Source organism: Phocoena sinus, chromosome 5, assembly GCF_008692025.1.
Source record: "Phocoena sinus isolate mPhoSin1 chromosome 5, mPhoSin1.pri, whole genome shotgun sequence".
Taxonomy (NCBI): domain Eukaryota; kingdom Metazoa; phylum Chordata; class Mammalia; order Artiodactyla; family Phocoenidae; genus Phocoena; species Phocoena sinus.
In genome coordinates this window covers 82,322,097-82,347,862 of record NC_045767.1, presented here as the reverse complement: position 1 = coordinate 82,347,862, position 25,766 = coordinate 82,322,097, and the positions used below count along the sequence as shown (strand labels likewise).

The window sequence follows — 25,766 nt, the reverse complement described above, 5'->3', positions numbered from 1 at the left end:
GCGGCCTCTCCCCTTGCGGAGCGCAGGCTCCAGACGCGCAAGCCCAGTGGCCATGGCTCACGGGCCCAGCTGCTCCGTGGCACGTGGGATCCTCCCAGATCGGGGCACGAACCCGCATCTCCCGCATCGGCAGATGGACTCCCAACCACTGCGCCACCAGGGAAGCCCTATATCCCCTTTTTTTCCATCTTAAAACCATGCTCCATATTCTTTCTAATAGCTACTTAATTTCTCTCCTTGAGCCTTATTGATTTTTCCTTAAAAAGCATCATCAAAGGCTGATTACATACCTCTGTGCATTTGATGGCTGGGTATGTTTCATTATTATACCCATTTTAAAGAGGATAGGAAGCCTGAGCAAGGTTAAATAAACTTTCCAAAGGCTATAAACTATAAAGCAGTTTAGACAGAATTCAAATCAAGACAGTCTCATTTAAGGCTTTATTTTGCTTTGTAATATAAAGTTTTATGCCATCAATATCATTAAATGTATTTATTAGCTTTTGTGTGTTTGTTTTTCTAAATAGTAATATCACAGACATTCAACCCATATTACCTAAAGAAATACATACGAATAATGAGAATACAAATCTATCTTTTAAATATGTGACTGTACTAAGTACAAGGCCTTTTTGAAATTTTTAATCTGGTAAAAGCTGTTACATAAAAAAGTATTATTCACTTCTTTCTGATAGTACTTTAAAAGCATAACAAAAATGATAATAGAGTATTATATGCATTTTGTTTTATATTACACAATAATAGATATAAGGATGCAATTTATACTAAAGTGAGTAGAAGTATGATAAGATAAAGAAATTATATTTTATGTGCCTATTTAACAATCCAAATTCAATATCATCAGGAGCAAACGGTCCAAGGAACTAATACTGCATTTTTAGAAGGGCAGTCTAGTTGTACATAATTCAACAGTATAATGACTCAACTAAGTAATATTAAGAAGTACAAAAGACTATTACTCATAGTAGATAACTTCTAGTTTGCTCCATTACATTATTTTTTCTAATTCCTTAGCTACCTTTTCAACTAATGTAGACAGAGGACCCCTTAAACAAAATTAAATACTTAATGTCAACACACTTCTGTCACTACAGTCTTTAATGTATTACTTTAGTCTATAAACATTCATTGAGGGCCTACTATGGGCAAGGAACTATGTCAGGCACTGAATGTAGGAGGATGAAAAATGGGTGACATAGCTGCTATCTGAGGTAGTTCAAGGAGAATGTCAGTAGCACATGAAAGTCACAGGAGACCTCATGAAACTTCTGAAAGTGCATTCATTTAAATAAAAACATTTAACCAAGTTAACACATAGCACAGGCAAATCATATACAAATGCTACTTAATATAGAATATATATTAATGACTAAAGTACATGTTCACATTACTCTTTCTCAAGTGTCACAGCCTCCAAGGGAATAAGACAAAATTTTTGGTTACACTAAATAACTATTTTTTTTCCTCAGAAAATGTAAATTGTCTTCTTTTTGCATATATATAAAAGAAGTACTACTAGCGAGGAAAGGATTGTGGATATTTTCATATCTCTGCATGGTTCAGGTTTTTGAGGATACAAAAGTAGAATTTGGGTTAAAGGATAAACCTTAGGAATTAAAAGATGATGGAATAGGTAGTGACAGTCTTATGGAGAGATTTACTTCCCAAGAGGTAAATGTTAACATTTCAAAGGGGGTACAACCTGGAGCCATATATATGTATACAATAGGATTTTACATTAGGGAGCTGAGGTCTCCTTTTCTCTCTCAGGAGGAGAGGAGGGCAGCTGTACAACAGCTCCTCTGCAAACACCCAGGTTAATAATTTCAGGGTTCCTTTCTTCTGGTGTAAAAATCCCCCTTTTGGTACTTGCAGGTGCCACCATCTCACTCTCTTCACACTGCTCTGAAGGGAGAGATGGCGTGTTGAGTACTGGTGTGGTTATAGCTCTAACAAAATAGTCTGCCCAGACACAGCAACTTTGTTTCCTGGACAAAATAAATAAATGCATCTAATAAAAACTTATCATACTGTAAATAAGAATTTAGGGGGAAAAGTTTCTTTGAAGACAGAACTTCACTATACTTATTTTCAGGCAGATCAAGTCACCTCAATAGTCAATAAATGATCTTATTCAGCAAAGACAACACACTGATCTTTATAATTTTGCCATAAGATTTCAATACAATGAAAAGTAGGGATAGTTTAGTGTATCAAAGTAAGGTAGACTAAAGAAAAGAAAAAGAAAAATCACTTACTTGATATTATCAAGACAGCCCGATTCAGGTTTCAGAATGGCAGTGTGATGAAACATTTTATATAAAGCAATCCCAAGGAAGATTACATTAAGCTGGAATGTAAAAGGTACTGTTATATTGCATAACTGGAGTAGAAAAAAAGTAAGTGTATTCTCTATGACAGATGAGTTGTTCTGGGAAATTAGCTCTCCTACACTTATAAAGGAATTGGATCATAGATGACTGCCTAGTATTTTAGTAAAAGCAAGAGGCCAGTTTGGGAACTCGGGATACCAATGAGTTACAAAGCACTGCTATGCCAAATACACACACATACAAAATCAGCAGCAGTTGGAATGATGATATGGGAACTGCAAGATAAAGCCAAGTCAAGTATATATATATATATTTTTTTCAAGTATATATTTTTTAAAAAGACACTAATTATTCCAGGTATGTTACTATATCTACCCTTTAAACATGGCCCTTGATTTACTGTTCAAGTGCTACATTACAAAACATAAATACAAAAATCATAATATTTTTGAATAGCTAGGTCAAAAGGATTATAAAATGCTGGTTAAATTTTGATGCTACAACAAATTAGGATTAAAGTAGAGGGAACCCCCACTGACATTGTTATATCACTGGACCAAGAGAGAACATATGATTTGAAACAAAACAAAATAAAAGCTCCAGTGTACATTTCAAATATCACACATATGTAAACTGTATAGAAAACCACATGTTGAATTGCCCTTGTCACCTTCTTCGTTTATATATTCCAGAACTTGGGGCTATTTTGTATTTTAAAATGGTAAGTATATAAATAATATACTACCAATAGTATCTCAATTAGGATAAATAATGCATATTTGAAATCAAGATATTATGCATTTAAAAATAAAAAAAAGAAAATATAATTCCAGAATGTTTACCTAACTTACTTATCATTCGCAAGTGAAATCCTCTTAAACTTTAAAGCTTTTGAGATTTATATAAAAACAAAACTGGAAGGAACAGGGAGGTTATTTTGCAACATTTCCAATTTCTGTTTCCATTCATAATTCAAATTATCCAAATGAAAAAGAAAGAAAATGTACTATTTGTCAAACAAAGTCATCACTGTTTAAAACCTATAAAACCAAATGGATTATGCTAGATCAGGCCCCTGAGGAGCCACAGTACTGCATAAGCTCTTGCAAATGCATGTTTTCTTCTCCCAGGAGTTTTGATTAAGTATTTTACAATATAAAAGTAGACTATAATGAGTGTCTAATTGCTTGAGTTATATAGGGTCAAAAAAGTACATGCTTTCCCAAAATTACTCTATGTAAATTAAAGATAGACAGCACAAAGATAGTGAAAGTTTTATTTCTTGACCTGGGAAACACATAATTAGGAGTTCTTACCATAATAATCAAGGTCGCTGGTCCTATAAAACTCCAAATGAAGTAGGTGTCAAGTCGGAGCCAACATCTGCAATGAAACACAAGGAAGAGAAGGCATTCAAGGACTGGATATGGGACATACATCAAGAGTGAGCGAGTGACAGAGAAGAATGTGAGCTGCAAAGCATTCCACTGGGAGACAGGAAATATTACATTGCTTGTTCATTTAAATGCTGAATTATGTGCCCAATTTCTGACAGCACTATTGATGGAGTAAGATAATCACCCCTAGAGGAAGCAGGAAAAAAATGGCACTGGGCCTATTTGCTAGGGCCTTTTGTGTCTGTCATAGAAACCTTAAAAAAAAAGAAAAAGAAAGAAAGAAAAAGCCATACACATAGCCATTAAATCGAGTAGCTTTAAGCTATCTTTTTCTCTCCAATTATGGTGCTACATAACCTGTCTATCAGCTGTCAGGTAAAGTGACATTTTCCTGTCAAGAAGATCTGAGGAAATTCAGGACAAAGAAGAAATAAATTTGGTATCAGAAAACTGAAGTTTAATTAGGTTGGGCAGCCAACCTTTGAGAGTTCTTAAGTCTTAAAAAGTGCATTGTTACTGCTAGTGCTTCTGGGGTTGCAAATTATCCTTAGCATCCCACGAAGTTGATTCATGATCCAAAAGTAAATTATTAATCACTTAATTTCAGTTACATTTAATACTCCCTCAATTCTTAAAGCCTCTGGGAAATTACATTTTCATTCTTCAGGATGACAGGGAGACAAAATGGAAGTGACTAGTTATGAGAAAGATTAATGTAAATTTTGAACAAATTACATTTGATGTTAAAAATCATATCTTGAATTATTTGCCATTTGGCTATATTTGAGGCATAATTAAAAAAGAAAACACCTCCAGTGGAAAACAGTCGAGTGCTTTGCTAAGTGGTCTAAAAGAGCAAATCCAAAGTATGTAAATATTTCTGATTATTATGTAACTGTTACTTAGACCTCAGCAATAATGGAATATCAGAAAAGCTATGTAGAAAGAACTTTATATATGTCAATACAGGAATAAATAAATAAAATGTTCCCTATTCGTACGATGAAATGTTATAAAATAGTCAAGAGGGAGGAAGTAGATCTTTATATGTCAATAGAATAGACCACAGTAACAAAGTTTAGTGAAAAAGTAAAGTGAAGTATCTATACATCTTGGAACTATAATACACATATTTTTGACAGATACATACATGAATGCAATTTTTTTAATGAAATGGGAAAAATCATCAAACTCAGATTAGTGATTGCCTCTCATATGTGAGTACAGAGGACCAGAAGCAGATGAAAGAGGCTTTAGCCATGTGCTTTATTTTAGTAATTACTGAAAGCTATGTGCCAAAATACGAATAGTTTTAACATTTGAGTGATAGAGGCAGTGATGTTTATTATGTTTATTTTTTTACTTTTATGTAACTTGAATTTTTTTGGAAAAGGTTAGAAGCTAGATTTTTAAGTAAAGAAATAACCAAATGCACTGAAAAAAAGTGATTTCAAAACAAGAAAATCTGGCCTTAGTCTATTAAGTTAAATATATGTAAACTAATTTCAACTGGAGTGTAATATTTGCAGTCCAAAAAGAAACTGACTACAAGTTCATATTTTTTACATAGACATATAATTTCTCTTTATTCAAAATAAACATAATAATCCAATTTGAAAAAATGTTATTAGGGAGGCAATCAATACTTAAACTATTAGCCATTAGTTTGTTTAATTGGTTATCTTTTTGTTGTGCTGTTGTTCAAAATATTTGGTCATGGAAAATAAGAGTGTGGTATTGCCAATTCGGAGAAACAAACCAGAGAACACAAAGGTTGAAATATGAACATTGTCTTCATTCTGACCAGAGGCTAGTTTGTTACCGCCCTGATAACAAAGGAGTGTGTGTGTGTTGTGGGGAGACCAGAGAAGGGGATATATTTGTGGGTCTCTCTGGGTCCTCAACAAAGACCACATTTTCCCTCAAGATAAGGACAATAAAGGACAAATCATGGACATATTCCCTAATTAAAGCACAAAAGCATACACATACACACAAACACATACACCAGAGTCCAAGAATGTTGCTGAAATTGTAACAGCATGATATACTAATAATACATTTAAGAATGACTGTTAATAGTACAGCCCCTGTTCTTCTGTAGGTCAGACGAGTTTTAGAGAGCTAATGTGAGAACCAAAACACATTTTCAGCAAGCTGTTTTCAAAGGAAAATGTATTTCAAGAATTTATGAAAACTGTTATTCTACAGGTTAATGACTTCTTAGACAAACAATTTTAACTACAATATTACAGAATGTCTTGGATAAAGTAGAGAATTTTAAAATTTACATAATTTCACCAAATGTGTTGTTAAAATAAAATAATGTCATTAAATTTTAGCCTTACAAAACTTTTATACTTTTCGAAAAAGGTCTTTGTTTTGCAAATGCTTTATTTGGAAATAAATGTGCTTTTGGCATAGTGATCTCTAAATGTAGAAGTGAAATTACTTTAGAAGTTATTTTTTCTGTAAGAAAATTCTTCAGTATCTATTTGGTACAACAGATTTCAATTCTCTGAGGAACTGAACAGTGAAAGAGGCGATATGAAACACTTAACGTGTATTAAATAAATCCTCTCTCCTTGATGGCTGCCTGGGCTTGACTACCTTCTGGACCACAGTGTGGCAAGAATCCCTTTTCTAATTCAATTGCCATATGGCCATACCTGCTGTTTTTGGCCGCATGCTGGCTTTCTCAAAACTTTCTGTATTTCCTCTTTCCCATTAACTACCTTAAAAGTTTGTGTGATTTGTGCCCTGAGTTTCCTGTGCCAATGTTGAAAGAATTCACCCTGGCTTTAAGGTGAGGGAGAGTACAGACCAGAAACCATGGGGAATTGTTTCCAGCATCCCCCGTGGATACCAAAATCCATGGATGCTCAAGTGCCTTACAGCTGGCCCTCCATATCCATTCATGCTGAATGCATGGATCCGGAGGGCCGACTGTATTATGTGTGTGTTTTTACATGCCTGGGCACATACATCCTACCTCACAGTATCCTCTAAGTCTAGGCCATTCAATGTCACTTAGGTACAATGCAAAACCACTGATTAAGGGGAAACAAGTGCTATAAAGGAACAGCTTATTGTACTAAACATAATAAAGTCCAACTTGCAAATGGCCAGATAGACCTGCCATTGAAAAATACAATTTATCTGAAAATTGCCTTTATCCACAAAGCATCATTTAATTTGTGACATCATTCATTTTAATAGGCTACTTTTGTTTAATTTTTAAGATATATCAATTCTTTTTTTAAATGAACTTCTGTCATATACATAAAATCTATAAATTATGTTTATATCAGTACTGTAATAAAAGAGATAACCCGCTGTTGAAAGAGCAAATGCATTTTTTTTTTTTTTTTTTTTTTTAATGCGTTACGCGGGCCTCTCACTGTTGTGGCCTCTCCCGTTGCGGAGGACAGGCTCCGGACGCGCAGGCCCAGCGGCCATGGCCCACGGGCCCAGCCGCTCCGCGGCATGTGGGATCCTCCCAGACCGGGGCACGAACCCGTGTCCCCTGCATCGGCAGGCGGACCCTCAACCACTGCGCCACCAGGGAAGCCCAGCAAATGCATTTTGATGACACTACATGCTTATTTGAATCAAGACTGAAAAATCTTACAAGACCAGATACATTCTGGAATTCAAAGGAGAACTTGTCACATACCATAAACCTTTACTTTCTCTCCCATTTACCTATACAAAGATGTCACTGAAATTCTTTTTGTAGCAATTTTTTAAAAATTATAAAATCAGCATATATTGCCATATATTTGATAAAGTCTTACTACATTAATTCAGGTTTATTGGTTTAATGCTCTAAACAACTGATACTAATCTGCATGGATAAATTATTATGCTCTTCCAGAATTATTTTCTTCCAAAATATAAGAAACATCACTGCAAATTAAATAATAATAAAGGTGTTGAAATCTGGATCAGTCTCCTGTAAAAATGTTAATTACCAATTAAGCAAGTACTACCTTTAGGTTTACTCAGAAAACAGAAAAATAAAACAATGAAATAAATTAATTTCTCAAAACAGGACAACAGAAAACCATACTTCTAAAGCTAATTCTCTTCTCCTACTAAAATACTCCTCACCATTTTTTTATCATCAGTCATTTAAAAAAGGCATGGCTCTGTATTCTAAAAAGTGGTAAGACCAATTGCCCAACATATATAAATGTCACCTAAAACATATGTTTTATAATGTTTTTAGGTACCAGTAACACCACCAGAGTGTAGTTCCTTATTCAAAGTTAGCTTAACATTGTTCCATTAAGATGCCTTGGGATATTGTATTTTTTTGCCTGTTTAATTCACTCTTATCAAAGCGGACATCTGACCATTAACCAATTCTTTGAAGTAACGTAAATTAACAATGATATTTGCTTCATTTTCTACAGGACCTAAATCACAGACTAAACTATCCTTGTTGAGTATTAAATGTAACCAGTAAAGAATCTTTGTGACTGATAGACCATGAAATTTATAGGGTTTAATTATATCAGGTTGTTTATGAGAGTTTGTAAACTATACATTCTTCTTTTCTCTGTAGCATATGCAGATCTTTCTATATTTGTACTACAAATATCTGGCAAGACTGAGAGAAAAAAGAAGGAATAAGGAGAATTGGGGCAAGAAAGAAGGAAGAGAAGAGGAAAAGGGACAGATACACACTTCAAGCATAATAACTCTATTTCTAAGCTTACTGCATAATACATCTGTTAAGGGTTTTAAAATGACATTTGTATCACAGCACACTCATGCATCTAATACTGAAATACTTTGTGAGCAAGTGCATGAACTGGAAAAAAGATTGGCAGAGTAATGCAGGAATGGAGTGTGATCACTGGTACTCAAGACTGGCATTTGTGGTTCAGCTACAATTTTGAATTTTAGAACACAGAACTAGATCTCATACATCAAATATAGGTTAGGTTGTCTTCATGCACCCAATATGTTTTTGCTTTTTTTTTTTTGGCTGTGCCACATGGCTTGCGGGATCTTTGTTCATTGACCACGGATTGGACCTGGGCCCTCAGCAGTGAGAGCATGGAGTCCTAACCACTGGACCACCAGGGAATTCCCCCCAGTATGTTTTTAAAAAATAAGTGTTTCATTATTTCTTCAGCAAAATACATCCTATAAGTTTATGGTGGACTACAAAGGTAAGAAAAGTGCTGTGTTATAATTTATTGATATTAAATGTTGGAATAATTCCCATGGTCCCATGTTGCTTGAAATAATAGGATGCAGTAGCATAAGAATTGTAATCACTACTCTTATAAATGGATGCTTTTAATATTTATTTTATAATTAAAACAATGTTGCTAATCATAAAGTTTGTATTCCTTCATTTTCATCAGCTAAATAATAGTACCAGTAATAATAATAGTTATAATTTAATAAATGCTTATACATGCCAAACATTTTACATGCATGTATACTTAAATATATATACATATATATGCACACACATACATATACATATGTATTTACTCATACACACACAGTTTAAGATATTGCAGTAGTTTTGCAAGGTACTTATATAATAACCACCATGTTACAGATTAGAAAGTCAAACTGGCTTGCCCACAGCCACATGGCTAATAATTAGTTGAGCCTGAATTTTGTTCTAGTCTACCTGACTCCAAAGTCCCTGAACCTAATATGTGTTTCTCAAAAAGAATGAACATACAAGTTATAAAATAAATAAAAGCTATAGTTTTGTTGACAGTGATAAATTCTCAATGAGTAGATGAGAAATTTATATGCTGTACATAAAGCACACATTGTTGAAATATGTCCCAAGTAAAAATATTAGATCTTTCCAAATATAAGGTGATCTCTTGATAAGTTAGTAAAAATTTTAGTATTTTTAAACAGCTTTATTGCAGTATAATTTATATACTCTGAATCATCCATTTAAAGTATATAATTCAATGCTTTTAGTATATTTAAAAGTTGGGAAATGATCACCGTAATCTAATTTTAGAATATTTTCATGACACCAGAATGAAAACTTGTACCTATCTACAGCTACCTTCCATTGTCTCTACCAAATTCACTCCCTTGGTATGGTAATGGCTTCCCTACCCTCTCCCCAGTCCTAGTAACCACTATACTTTTTGTCTCTAAGAATTTGTCTATTCTAGACATTTAGTACAAATGGGATCATACATGTGTAGTCTTTTGTGACTGGATTATTTCATTTAACATAATGTTTTAAAATTGTGTTCATTTTGTAGCATGTATCAATACTTCATTTTTATTTCCAAGTAATATTCTATCATACGGATATACCACATTTTGTTTATCTTCTCTTCAACTTATGGATATGGGGGTTTCCACTTTTTTGGCTAATATGAATAATGTTGCTATGAAAATTCATGTGAAAGTTTTTGAATGAGCCTATGTTTTCATTTTTTCTTGGGTAAATCCCTAGGAGTGGAATTGCTAGGTCATTCAATATCTAATGTTAGCATTTTGAAGATCTGTCAAACTCTTTTCCAAAGTAGTTAGCTGCACCATTTTACATTGTCACCAGAAATATATGAGGATTCTGATTTTTCCACATCCTCACCAATATGTGTCATTAGCTGTCTTTTTGATTGTAACCTTCTAGAGGGTGAAATTATGATAAAAGGTAATCTCTAGATGTGGAAGTTATTATATATACTTCTTTGGTTCCAGTAAGAACTTAAGTTCCATATTTGACTTCAATTATATTTTCTAAATAACAGGACAGCAGTCCTGATGTTCTCTTATATAGGCTCTGGAATGGATAACTACTTAACCAAAAAAATTATGCTCAACCCCAAATTCTTATATACGGTGATAATCTTATGCCAGTCATAGGGTTCCTGGGTGATGAAATGATGATACAATAAGCCCTCAGTCTCTGATATACATACACATAAAATATGCTCTTGGCTTTAACAACAGAACATATAACATACAGAGCATTCCCCATACACATATTGAATGACTAACTTGATATATGTCAATGATAAATACTTCTTAATTATCTGTACTATTTCTCACTGGCCAACCTAAAGTCAAATGTGCCTGGTGATAAATATTTAGTAAGGTAAATGCTTCATGTCAACACAATGTTACAAGTAGGAATATTTTACATATAATAACATGCTTAGAGAAATATTTCAGATGAATATATAATGTTCTATGAGTAGGATGAGGTGCTTAGGCATTGCAAAATCTATTGAATAAAACTATGCATATAACTTTCAGATACTATCAAGTTTAATGTTCCTTGGCTCGGCTCCTTCTTGGATAATAACATAACCTAGTATTTTAAAAATCAATAATCACTCTTCTACCCAAATGATTATGCTGGTTAGAGAATGAAGTGGCAATAAAGAAATTGGGGGGCTTTTAACTAGCAGAGGAGAGACTACTCCTTTAGGAGCTGTTGTTAAGCTAGTGAGCTACGAAGACAAACCTAAGACTTAACAGATGATTTATAATAACTTTCAGATCATAAAATTGATTTCAATTATTTTTAAAAGCTCAGTTATGCTTTTAGAACTCAAGGATGTTCTTTCTGGTCCATTATAAATGTTCATGACCTGATCAACATCTTTCAGAAAACTTTTACCAATTTTTGAGCCCACATTTTAATTTCTGGGCTATTCTCTGAGCTTTACTCCTTCCCAGCACCCTCCCTTCTCCTCTTCTTGGAAACTACTTCCAGTCCTTTTCCAATCTACCCATGACTTTAACCACTGCTTTTTCTGTCATAAAGTTAGATTTCAAGGAAAATGCTATAAACTATAAATGCAATTTTTCCCCTTTGAATAAAAATTAACTGTTCAAACAGTTTGCATTTTTGGAGGTAATACTGTGGTAATTAAAGTTTACATGAACTAATTAGTTTCAGGTCATAAAATCAAAGTACTTAGCACAGAATTTCCGTATCAATTGTGTTTGAATTATTAAGTCAATGCCAGCCTTTATTTTTTGACAGTATCATATTGGACAGCTTCACCAAAGTCAAATGCTCTCCCTTTGAGCTATAACCCCATGGAAGGCTTCATTGAATGTTCATATGAATAACAGTATAAGAGACTAATGGTAGATAGAAAAACAGAGGGAAAATGGAAAACACCCCATAGTCAGTGCAATTTAGACCTGTGGTCCACTAGCTGAATTTCTTTTTTTTTTAATGACTGTATTGGACCTTTAATCTGATTTTTTAAGTGTCTGATAATTGTGACTAAATGTAATTCTAAGTAAATTATCTCGAGAATAATGTCAATACAGATAAAAAGATTTCATTAAATAACATCAGAAAATAATGAGATTCTCTTATAAATATTGCAAATTGATGGCAAACTAAGCAACTTCTCAAAATCAAATTATGTATGCTTTATGTGTATGTGTTTTCTACATAATAATCAATTCAACAGCCCTAATAACATTTCATAGAAAAACACATCATAATCCTTCAGCCAAATGGAATATGATAGTTACCTCTATCTGCATCAAAATAACATTTATTTAACCTACAAAAACAATTCTGTCTCTAATTTTATCTCCTACCATTGATACGATTCTCTACTTTTTAGAAATGTGAGTTATTATTATTATTAAAGGTTTCAGAAATAAAACCTCATTGTTATTATAATAAAATACATTAAGAGGAGAGAAAAGAAAGAGAAATTTGTTATTTGGATTACTGTAATATGTATTCAATGGTTTTAGTCTCAATGTAATCCAAGTGGTTGAGACTAAGAAGTAAAGATTTAGTAATAACAAAATTCCAAAAATAAGCAAAATAGACTTCCGAGAAATAAAAATTTACTGTATTAAGCTTAATAAGAATTTACAGAAAATGAGTGATAATATGTCTCTGAATTCTGGCTAATTCCAGTTTATTTATGACTGTAGACTTTACGTATTTGTATTTAAAAAAATCAATGTAGCACATAAGAAGGTAACACTGGCAAAAACAAGCAAACAAACCAAAAAGCCCCCAAATGTGATGAGCAGGAAGTAGGAAATGCCACTTGAAATAAAAGAAATAAACAATAGTAACAGAAACCAGAAAACAAAAACAGATTTAATAATAAGGAACAAAATACATAATTCTATATGCAGAAATCCTTCCAGTGTATAAAAATTCATTGCTTATATTTTTATTTGAGACAATATCTTGATTAAACTCCTGACAGAAACATGATCTCTTCATTTCAGCTTATCAAGTAAATACAAATGACTGAATAATGTTTCTTTTTCAACACCTGCTTCCTCAATGGGCAAAACAGCACTGTATAGATGTTGAGTTGGATGAATTCCCAAAGGAAGAAGTTAAATCTTTTTTCCATGTATTTTGAAGTTTTCTCTCTCTGGACAGTTTATTGAAAATGCACAAATGAGACACTAAATGCTCTATGCCCACCTGTGAAAGAATTTTAGTGTAATTTTCCCTATCCTTTTCTATACCTCTTTCATTTACCATTTATTTTATCTGCATCTGTTTTGCTTCTCTTTGTGTTGGGAAAAATCATAATGGTGAAACTGAACTATTATTAAGGCTTGTTTTAAATCAATGCCTAGGAAAAAAATTAGCCTCTATTCTCACAAAGTGATAATGTCAGTAAATGAGATCTTCCAGTTACGGTGCAGGAAATTAAAGCAATGATGGCCAAAACTTTAAAAAAATCACAAGAGACTACATAGTATTGATTCTAAGAAAAGATAGATTCCTGCTATCTAGAAAATGACCTCTCTTTCAAAATAAATGACTAAAACATAAAGCAAACAAGTTGTCAGTTCAGTAATAGGAAAATTTGCAAATATCTAAAGAGAAAAAACAACAGGAAACAAAAATAAAGCAAGTCAAGAACTGCAGAGAGCAAAATTGAACTATATAAGGACAATATTTATAGTATAGGTCACAAATAACAGTATCAGTCAATTTACTACATTAGAGAGAAAATGCATTAATTAAAATGTAAAATCCTATGATCTAAGGGCAGTAACTGCTAATGGGCTTCTTTTAGAGGGGATAAAAATTTTCTAAAATTAGATAGTGGTGATGGATGCCTAAATTGAATGCACTAAAAACAACTGAATTGTATTCTTTAAAAGAGTGAATTTTATGGTATGCAAATTATATCAATAAAGGTGTTTTTTATTAAAGTCTATGATCTAATCCCCCTCCCCTAAAATGTCTTTAGGAGCAAATACAGGCAATATTTTTACCTAATCCTAATCTGGTCCATGATTGCCACTGGGATACACAAAATGACCTCAGATTCGACCACAATTCACAAATGTTAGATTAAAAAATAATTACTATTAGTTACATTTAGACAAATTGTTTTATGTAGCTTGTCACTGTACTCAAGAAAAAAATTCAACAGAAGCGAGATGGTCGTTTTTTTTTTTTTTGTTTGTTTTTTGCGGTACGCGGACCTCTGACTGTTGTGGCCTCTCCCATTGCGGAGCACAGGCTCCGGACGTGAAGGCTCAGTGGCCATGGCTCACGGGCCCAGCCGTTCTGCGACATGTGGGATCTTCCTGGACCAGAGCACGAACCCGTGTCTCCTGCATCAGCAAGCGGACTCTCAATCACTGCGCCACCAGGGAAGCCCGAGATGGTCTTCTTTTAATCGTATTGTTGGTGCTTCTACACCATCGTATATTCTATTTTAACTATGCTCCCTATAACTCTGGAGTCCTCTTTTGGTTCCCTCCTTCTGAATCTTCTCTTCTGGAAAACGAGCTGCTTTATTGCCAGCATATTCAGGCTGCTGACTGCTGGTGAAAAGTCATGAAATTTGGCTTACTAACTTCTGTACAATTGATGTTGTCTAACCTCATCTGAGCCTACACTACTGCTTGGAAATCGTTTTATTAATGTCTAATTGGCTCCTTAACACATTTTCCATAGTGCTCATTTCAGAGCTTTTCAAATCTGTCCTCTCAGTGTGACCTCACCTATTCACTCAAAAATCAGCATCTCCTATTTGATGGAAAAATTCCTCCACTTCCAAATTTATCTTTTCTGTTATTTCCTTCACACCTCAGAAGACAGGGGTCATCTGACTATTTCAAAAACATCCTAGTTTTAGTGGAAATAAGCCTGACTTATTTCATCACATGTCTGCCACTATCTACCTCCATCACCATGGACAAGGCAATTAATTTATCTGGTTCTTGATTCTTTTTCATCTATAAAAATAATGCCTTGGGGCTTCCCTGGTGGTGCAGTGGTTGAGAGTCCGCCTGCCGATGCAGGGGACACGGGTTCATGCCCCGGTCCGGGAAGATCCCACATGCCGTGGAACTGCTGGGCCCGTGAGCCATGGCCACTGAGCCTGCGTATCCGGAGCCTGTGCTCCGCAACAGGAGAGGCCACAACAGTGAGAGGCCCGGATACCGCAAAAAAAAAAATACCTTGGACTAGGTGAATTCTAAGGCCACTTTCAGTACTAAATCAACATTTTTCTCATCTTATGTCTAATCTTATGTCTTTCTATCCCCCTAGGACCTTTTCTTTTCATTCAGCCTATATATATATTTAATACAAATGAGGCATAAGATACTTTCTCTCTACTAATCTCCTCTTACCAACTTGATTCTTCCCTCCCTAGGTATTTTGGGACTTCATTTTTAAAAATCCTTCTTCATTACTGTTACCATGAATTAATATTTTCACTATTTCTCGATCAAACTTTTTCAGGCTGTAGATAACACTTGAAGACTCTACTTCATTGCCACTGACTTATCTCTTCACACTTTCCAATTTGGCTTCTGCTTCCAGCACTTTGCCAAAAATAGTTGTTGCAAAGGATAAATGGACAGAGAATACCACCTTGAAACTTTCTTCTCACTTTCCCCATGGTTCTCTTTTAAGGCTCTGGTCATCTCTTTTCTTTCTTTATTTTTATTCTCCCTCCTCAATCTATGTTCTAAATGTGAGTATTCATCAGAGATCTATTTTGGTCTTCTTTCTAAACTTTTTCTGTTGAAACTCATTCATTCTCAGGATCCTAGCTATTATATTGATGTGGATTACTGAAATATTTTTCACTGAATTTCTTTCCATAAGTATGCTGATCATCTCTATGGGTATGTTTCACCAATTTGAAGGTAAGTTGAAAATAAAGTTCATCACTGTACCCCAATTGCCACCTAGGGGAAAAAAGGAAAACACAAGCTGCCCCTGCTCATATGCTCTATCTATCTTTCTGTTAATGATATGTTACTTTCTAGTGACTAGAATTGACATGTCAGGAAGAAGAGAAGCCATTAAAGTCAGGGACTACACTGTCCTCTGAATACACATCTTTAATACAGCTAGCTCTTCATTTGACAAATGTCTCAGTGCTCTGAAAGATATTAAAAGTATCATTCTTTTATAATTACTCAAGGTTGTGATGTAGATGTTCAATCTCAGGAATATTTTTTCTCTCTTTACATCATAACAAAAGTACAACCCATGAATTGAATTATCTCCATTTGCTTCTACAGTTCTGTTGTTTATTGCTGTGAAGTGATATAAAGCCTTAGCTTCTGAGAAAATGCAAAGTTTCAATTTCAACTAGATTTTAAAAGAGGAAAGAAAGGAAAGAAAACGTAAACTCACACTTTATCTGTTCCATAACTCCTATAGTCTACTGCAGCTGACACAGCCACAATGAGCGCAGGCATCCCATAGCCAACCAGGTAAAAGTATTTCCTTCGTGAATGTTCACTCTCAAAAACCTCCACCAGCATGATATAGAGCTGCACTCCCTCCAGGAACATCCACGTGAAGGCAGCCAAGAAGAAGAAATGTAAGAGAGCAGCAAAAACGGCACAGGCAATCTAGGGAAAGGGACAAATGAGTCAGTCAAATAACTACAAAATGAAATACCAACTGCCATAAAATTAAAATAAATATTTATCAAGACTGCAATAATAAGATAGGTCTGCAAAAAAATAATTGAGACAAGATTCTTAAAATTCAGACATTAAAACCTAATTAAATATAACTTATCTGTGAAAACTCTATTTAACATTTTATTAATAATGGCTATGGATGACAGCAGAGCATTATAATAAGAAAAAAGTATAACATATAGGGAAAAGTTCTAATAAGATCCTACTGATAATTATTACTGAGATTAGTCTAAAGGTTTTAAAATAGATCTCATGAATTTTTTTCTTGGTCATAATCCTGTGTTTATTAACATAGTAAGTTCTTCAATGTAAGTGAAAGACAAACACTAAAATCGAGGAGAATAAAAGCTCTTAAAATAAAAAAATATAATAAAGTGTTTTATAATGAGATTATTAATTCATTATTATTTATTGTTTATTTCTTCCTTGCCTTGTTTCAGAAAGGATTTAAGATGACATTGGGAAGTTCGTACTGCATAGGTGTAAATGTAGATCTAGTTAAAATAAAGTGTTCCAGAAGTGCTTTCATTCTCTCATTTTTTGTTATTTTACTAAATGTTGGGCTATACAAGCTTGGTCACAAAAGGCAGCTAGCCCTTACTTTGGCATATTTTCTAAGGTACTATAAGTTTCAGCTGACCATATATTAATTATCTTATGTCAGTTCCTGAAATTCTCACTCCTTTGGAGGGGAGGCCTTCATTTTTTCTAAGAAGTCTTAACTAAAATCTACAGTTCCTACTAGAAAAGGCAACAAATTTATAGAAATTAACTCATTAGTATGGATTCAATGATGAGTATGATCCTTGAGAAATGAGACAAAGGGCAGGTCTATTTCCTTGGATTAGAGAGATGATGATGAAGGGGAGATGAGGCAATCAAGTGTCAAAGGGGCTAGAAAGAGAAAGTAGAGCCTGACTGCCACATAACAGGCAGGAAGAGAACACATATACGGCAGGAAGAGAACACATATACAGCAATAAGAGTAAAGACAAGTTGGGCTGAGCTGCACTCAACTCAAATTTTTGATATCAATCATTGCCCTTTATGCTACACGTCAGAAGTTTTGTGCAGTATGCAACACTTGGAGAAGTTTATCATACCATATGTAACATCAAGAAGCAAAAATAAGAATAAGGTTTCTAAATGAAAAGAAATCACAGAGCATTTGAATTGCAGGTTAAAAAGAGAATGAAATGATTTCTTCTTGGGAAACAACATCGTTTTCCATTTCTTGCTTTGTAGAGTTAGAACATCAACTATTAATTTTTGTTATCAGAAGGCTTTACGTTTTTGGAGAAAGAATGTGCACTTTGATTGCTTATTCATCTGTATGCATTTATGGGAAAAACTGTCAATTTGTATATGATAACCAGTTAAAAGTATAATCACCATAATTGTACCCTTCACAGCCATTAATCATGAATGTGTAATCACAAACATGAATCCAACTGCATTTTCATTGTAACATACTGTATACATATGGACACATACCAGAGAACAGCATTAAGTGAATCAATTATTTATTATGCCTACAAGTCTTCTAAAAAATGAAAATTTTCATTTGCAGTTTTACTCATGAGAACCAACTTGCGTTATGTGCATAAATCTTAAGTTAGTAGAAAGGGCCTCACAAAAATTACAAATGTGCATAAAGTCTGTTTACTATATTAGATATTGTCTGTTGATCATATTTTCTGTTTGGGTTTATCAAGAACAGTTGGCTAGTGCTATTCATTTTTTCCTATTTCTTTCCTTCCCTCCTTCCTTTCCTCCCTCACTCTCTCCCTCCTTCTCTCGCCATCTCTCTCCCTCCTTCCCTTCCTTTCTTGATATGGCTAAACGTGGTTAGTAGTAAAGTATGAAGTACGAAGTTAGCACTTAAAGATGTAAACAGAATTTAAGAAAATATAAAGTGTAAAACAAAATTTGGGAAGAGTATATAAATTATAAAAATGACATTGAGTTTGAACTATTTTCCAAAATAGGTCAGTTAGAAAAACTCATGTTAGGAGACTTTCAAGATGGCGGAGGAGTAAGACGTGGAGATCACCTTCCTCCCCACAAATACAGCAGAAATAGATCTACATGTGGAACAACTCCTACAGAATACCTACTGAATGCTGGCAGAAGAACTCAGACTTCCCACAAGGCAAGAAACTTCCCACATACCTGGGTAGGGTAAAAGAAAAAAGGAAAAACAGAGACAAAAAAATAGGGATAGGACCTGCACCTCTGGGAGGGAGCAGTGAAGGAGGAAAAGTTTCCACACACTAGGAAGCCCCTTCGCGGGCGGAGACTGTGGGTGGTGGAGGGGGGAAGCTTCGGAGCCACGGAGGAGAGCACAGCAACAGGGGTGCGGAGGGCAAAGCGGAGAGATTCCTGCACAGAGGATTGCTGCCGACCAGCACTCACCAGCCTGAGAGGCTTGTCTGCTCACCCGCCGCGGTGGGTGGGGGCTGGGAGCTGAGCCTCGGGCTTCTCAGGTCAGATCCCAGGGAGAGGACTGGGGTTGGCTGCATGAACAGGGCCTGAAGGGGGCTAGTGCACCACACCTAGGCTGGAGGGAGTCCGGGAAAAAGTTTGGAACTGCCTAAGAGGCAAGAGACCATTGTTTCAGGGTGCTCAAGGAGAGGGGATTCAGAGCACCACCTAAACGAGCTCCAGAGACTGTCGTGAGCTGCAGCTACCAGCAGGGACGGGCATGCAACACTAAGGCTGCTCTTGTAGCCATCAAGAAGTCTATGTGCAAGAACAAGTCACTATCCACACCTCCCCTCCTAGAAGCCACTGCCAGAGTCCCGTGAAACAGGGAAAACTTCCCCAGGAGAACACATGGCACGCCTCAGGCTGTTGCAACATCACTCCAGGCTCTGTCACCTCAGGCTCACCCCACATTCCGTACCCCTGCTTTGCCCAGCCTGAGTGAGCCAGAGCCCCCTAATCAGCTGTTCCTTTAACCCCGTCCTGTGGGTGCTAAGAACAGATGCCCTCAGGCAACTTATATGCAGAGGCGGGGCCAAATCCAAAGCTGAACCCCAGGAGCTGTGCGAACAAAGAAGAGAAAAGGAAATCTCTCCCAGCAGCCTCAGGAGAAGCAGATTAAATCTTCACAATCAACTTGATGTACCCTGCATCTGTGGAATACGTGAATAGACAACGAATCATCACAAAACTGAGGCAGTGGACTTTGGGAGCAACTGTAGACTTGGGGTTTGCTTTCTGCATCTAATTTGTTTCTGGTTTTATGTTTATCTTAGTTTAGTATTTAGAGTTTATTATCATTGGTAGATTTGTTTATTGATTTGGTTGCTTTCTTCCTTTTTTTAATATATAGATTTTTTTTTTCCTTTTTCTCTTTTTGTGAGCGTGTATGTGTATGCTTCTTTGTGTGATATTGTCTGTACAGCTTTGCTTTTACCATTTGTCCTAGGGTTCCATCTGTCCATTTTTTTGTTTATTGTTTGTTTTTCTTTTTTTTAAGTATAGTTTTTAGTGCTTGTTATCACTGGTGGATTTGATTTTTGGTTTGGTTGCTCTCTTCCTTCTTTCTTTCTTTTTTTATTACCTTTTAATTTTTTTATTTTTAATAATTATTTTTATTTTAATAACGTTATTTTATTTTATTTTATTTATTTATTTATTTCCCTCCCTTTTCTTTTGAGTCATGTGGCTGACAGGGTCTTGGTGCTCCAGCCAGGTGTCAGACCTGTGCCTCTGAGGTGGAAGAGCTGACTTCAGCACATTGGTCCACCAGAGACTTCCCGGCTCCATGTAATATCAAAAGGCAAAAATCTCCCAGAGATCTCTATCTCAATGCTAAGACCCAGATCCACTCAACAACCAGCAAGCTACAGTGCTGGACACTCTATGCCAAACAACTAGCAACACAACCCCACACATTAGCAGAGAGGCTGCTGAAAATCATAATAAGGTCACAGATACCCCAAAACACACCACCAGATGAGGTTCTGCCTATCAGAAAGACAAGATCCAGCCTCATCCACTAGGACACAGGCACTAGTCCCCTCCAACAGGAAGTCTACACAACCCACTGAACTAACCCAGCCCACTGGGGGCAGACACCAAAAATAACAGGAACTACGAACCTGCAGTCTGCAAAAAGGAGACCCCAAACACATTAGTTAAGCAAAATGAGAAGACAGAGAAATATGCAGCAGATAAAGAGGCAAGGTAAAAACTCACCAGACCAAACAAATGAAGAGGAAATAGGCAGTCTACCTGAAAAAGAATTCAGAGTAACGCTAGTAAAAATGATCCTAAATCTTGGAAAAAGAATGGAGAAAATACAAGAAACGTTAACAAGGACCTAAAAGAACTAAAGGGCAAACAAACAATGATCAACAACACAATAAATGAAATTAAAAATTTTCTAGAAGGAATCAATAGCATTATAACTGAGGCAGAAGAACTGATAAGCACCCTGGAAGATAAAATAGTGGAAATAACTACTGCAGAGCAGAATAAAGAGAAAAGAATGAACAGAATTAAGGACAGTCTTAGACAACTCTGGGACAACATTAAATGCACCAACATTCAAATTTTAGGGGTCCCAGAAGAAGAAGAGAAAAAGAAAGGGACTGAGAAAATATTTGAAGAGATTATAGTTGAAAACTTCCTTAATATGGGAAATGAAATAGTCAGTCAATGCCAGGAAGTGCAGAGTCCCATACATGATAAACCCAAAGAGAAACAAGCCAAGACCCATATTAATCAAACTATCAAAAATTAAATACAAAGAAAAAATATTAAAAGCAGCAAGGGAAAAACAACAAATAACATACAAGGGAATTCCCATAAGGTTAACAGCTGAAACTCTGCAATCCAGAAGGGAGTGGCAGGATATATTTAAAGTGATAAAAGGGAAAAACCTACAACCAAGATTACTCTACCCATCTGATCTCATTCAGATTCAATGGAGAAATTAAAACCTTTACAGACAAGCAAAAGCTAAGAGAATTCAGCACCACTAAACCACCAACAAATGCTAAAGGAACTTCTCTAGGCGGGAAATGCAAGAGAAGGAAAAGACCTACAATAATAAACACAAAATAATTAAGAAAATGGTAATAGGACATACATATCAATAATTAACTTAAATGTAAATGGATTAAATGCTCCAACCAAAAGACATAGACTGGCTGAATGGATACAAAAGCAAGACCGATATATATGCTGTCTACAAGACACCCACTTTAGACCTAGGGACACTTAGCGACTGAAAGTGAGGGATGGAAAAAGATATTCCATGCAAATGGAAATCAAAAGAAAGCTGGAATAGCAATTCTCATATCAGAAAAAATAGACTTTAAAACAAAGACTATTACAAGAGACAAAGAAGGATACTACATAATGATCAAAGGATCAATCCAAGAAGAAGATATAACAATTATAAATATTTTTGCACCCAACATAGGAGCACCTCAATAAATAAGGCAAATGCTAACAGCCATTAAAAGGGAAATCGACAGTAACACAATCATAGTACGGGACTTTAACACCCCACTTTTACCTATGGACAGATCATCCAAAATGAAAATAAATAAGGAAACACAAGCTCTAAATGATATATTAAACAAGATGGACTTAATTGATATTTATAGGACATTTCACACAAAAACAACAGAATACACTTTCTTCTCAAATGCTCATGGGACATTCTCCAGGATAGATCATATCTTGGATCACAAAAAAGCCTTAGTAAATTTAAGAAAATTGAAATCGTATCAAGTATCTTTTCTGACCACAAAGCTATGAGACTATATATCAATTACAGGAAAAAAAATCTATAAAAAATACAAACACATGGAGGCTAAACAATACACTACTTAATAACCAAGAGATCACTGAAGAAATCAAAGAGGAAATCAAAAAATACCTAGAAACAATGACAATGAAAACACAATGACCCAGAACCTATGGAATGCAGCAAAAGCAGTTCTAAGAAGGAAGTTTATAGCAATACAATCCTACCTCAATAACCAGGAAACATCTCAAATAAACAAACTAAACTTACACCTAAAGCAATTAGAGAAAGAATAAAAAGACCCCAACATTAGCAGTAGGAAAGAAATCATAAAATCAGATCAGAAATAAGTGAGTAAGAAATGAAGGGAATAGGAGCAAAGATCAATAAAACTAAAAGCTGGTTCTTTGAGAAGATAAACAAAATTGATAAACCATTAGCCAGACTCATCAAGAAAAAAAGGGAGAAGACTCAAATCAATAGAATTAGAAATGAAAAAGGAGAAGTAGCAACTGACACTGCAGAAATACAAAAGATCATGAGAGATTACTACAAGCAACTATATGCCAATAAAATGGACAACCTGGAAGAAATGGACAAATGCTGAGAAAAGCACAACCTTCTGAGACTGAACCAGGAAGAGATAGATAGTATAAACAGACCAATCATAAGCACTGAAATTGAGACTGTGATTAAAAATCTTCTAACAAACAAAAGCCCAGGACCAGATGTCTTCACAGGCAAATTCTATCAAATATTTAGAGAAGAGCTAACACCTATCATTCTCAAACTCTTCCAAAATATAGCAGAGGGAGGAACACTCTCAAACACATTCTATGAGGCCACCATCACCCTGATACCAAAACCAAACAAAGATGTCACAAACAAAGAAAACTACAGGCCAATATCACTGATGAACATGGATGCAAAAATCATCAACAAAATATTAGCAAACAGAATCCAGCAGTATATTAAAGTGTTCTACACCATGATCAAGTGGGGTTTATACCAGGAACACAAGGATTCTTCAATATTAGCAAATCAATCAGTGTGATAAACCATATTAAGAAATTGAAGGGAAAAACCATATGATCATCTCAATAGATGGAGAAAAAGCTTATGACAAAATTGAAAGCCCATTTATGATAAAAACTCTCCAGAAAGTAGGCATAAAGGGAACCTACCACAACATAATTAAGGCCATATATGACAAACCCACAGCAAACATTGTTTTCAATGGTGAAAAATTGAAACCATTTCCATTAAGATCAGGAACAAGACAAGGTTGTCCACTCTCACCACTATTATTCAACAGAGTTTTGGAAGTTTTAGCCGCAGCAATCAGAGAAGAAAAAGAAATAAAAGGAATCCAAATCAGAAAAGAAGAAGTAAAGCTGTCACTGTTTGCAGATGACAAAATCCTATTCATAGAGAATCCTAAAGATGCTACCAGAAAACTACTAGAGCTAATCAATGAATTTGGTAAAGTAGCAGGATACAAAATTAATGCACAGATATCTCGTGCACTCCTATACACTAATAATGAAAAATCTGAATGAGAAATTAAGGAAACACTCTAATTTACCATTGCAACAAAAAGAATAAAATACCTAGGAATAAACCTACCTAAGGAGACAAAAGACCTCTATGCAGAAAACTATGAGACACTGATGAAAGAAATTGAAGATGATACAAAGAGATGGAGAGATATACCATGTTCTTGGATTGGAAGAATCAACATTGTGAAAATGACTATACTATCCAAAGCGATCTACAGATTCAATGCAATCCCTATCAAACTACCAATGGCACTTTTCACAGAACTAGAACAAAAATTTCACAATTTGTATGGAAACACAAAAGACCGCGAATAGCCAAAGCAATCTTGAGAAAGAAAAACAGAGCTGGAGGAATCAGGCTCCTGGACTTCAGACTATACTATGAAGCTACAGTAATCACGACTGTACAGTATGGGCACAAAAATAGAAATATAGATCAATAGAACAGGATAGAAATCCCAGAGATAAACCCATGCACATATGGTCAGCTTATTTTTGATAAAGGAGGCAAGAATATACAATGGAGAAAAGACAGCCTCTTCAATAAGTGGCGCAGGGAAAACTGGACTGCTACATGTAAAAGAATGAAATTAGAACATTCTGTAACACCATACACAAAAATAAACTCAAAATGGATTGAAGACCTGAACGTAAGGTCAGACACTATAAAACTCTTAGAGGAAAACATAGGCAAATCACTCTATGACATAAATCACAGCAAGATCCTTTTTGACCAACCTCCTAGAGAAATGGAAATAAAAAACAAAAATAAACAAATGGGACCTAATGAAACTTAAAAGCTTTTGCACAGCAAAGGAAACCATAAGCAAGACGAAAAGACAACCTTTAGAAGGGAAGAAAATATTTGCAAATGAAGCAACTGACAAAGGATTAATCTCCAAATATACAAGCAGCTCATGCATCTCAATATCAAAAAAACAAACAGGGCTTCCCTGGTGGCGCAGTGGTTGGGAGTCCACCTGCTGATGCAGGGGACACGGGTTCGTGCCCCGGTCCGGAAAGATCCCACATGCCATAGAGCGGCTGGGCCCGTGAGCCATGGCTGCTGAGCCTGCACGCCCGGAGCCTGTGCTCCGCAATGGGAGAGGCCACATCAGTGAGAGGCCTGCGTACCGCAAAAAAAAGAAAAAAAAAAAAACAAAAACTAACAACCCAATCCAAAAATGGGCAAAAGACCTAAATAGATGTATCTGCAAAGAAGATATACCGATTGCCAACAAACACATGAAAGGATGCTCACCATCACTAATCATTAGAGAAATGTAAATCAAAACTACAATTAGGTATCACCTCACAGAAGTCAGAATGGCCATCACCAAAACATCTAGAAATAATAAATGTTGGAGAGGGTGTGGAGGAAAGGGGACCCTCTTGCACTAATGGTGGGAATGCAAATTGATACAGCCACTATGGAGAGCAGTATGGAAGTTCCTTAAAAAAACTAAAAATAGAACTACCATGTGATCCAGCAATCCCCCTACTGGCATATACCCTGAGAAAACCATAATTCAAAAAGTGTCATGCTCATTGCAGCTCTATTTACAATAGCCAGGACATGGAAACAACCTAAGTGTCCCTTGATAGATGAATGGATAAAGAAGATGTGGCACATATATACAATGGAATATTACTCACCCATAAAAAGAAATGAAATTGAGTTATTTGTAATGGGGTGGATGGACATAGAGTCTGTCATACAGAGTGAAGTAAGTCAGAAAGAGAAAAACAAATACCATATGTT

At 35.4% G+C, this 25,766-nt stretch overlaps 1 protein-coding gene across 4 annotated transcripts in view; it reads right to left on the bottom strand.

Moving 5' to 3' along the window:
- Positions 1-25,766, bottom strand: part of ADGRL3 (adhesion G protein-coupled receptor L3) — a 703,409-nt gene that overhangs the window by 79,153 nt on the left and 598,490 nt on the right. For all 4 annotated transcript variants that reach the window (XM_032632860.1, XM_032632862.1, XM_032632861.1 and 1 more), the window contains 3 exons: positions 16,383-16,603; positions 3,671-3,737; positions 2,280-2,371 (listed from right to left, as the gene is read on the bottom strand). In XM_032632860.1, the coding sequence (XP_032488751.1) occupies positions 2,280-2,371; positions 3,671-3,737; positions 16,383-16,603 (380 nt within the window). The remainder of the gene's footprint in view (positions 1-2,279; positions 2,372-3,670; positions 3,738-16,382; positions 16,604-25,766) is intronic.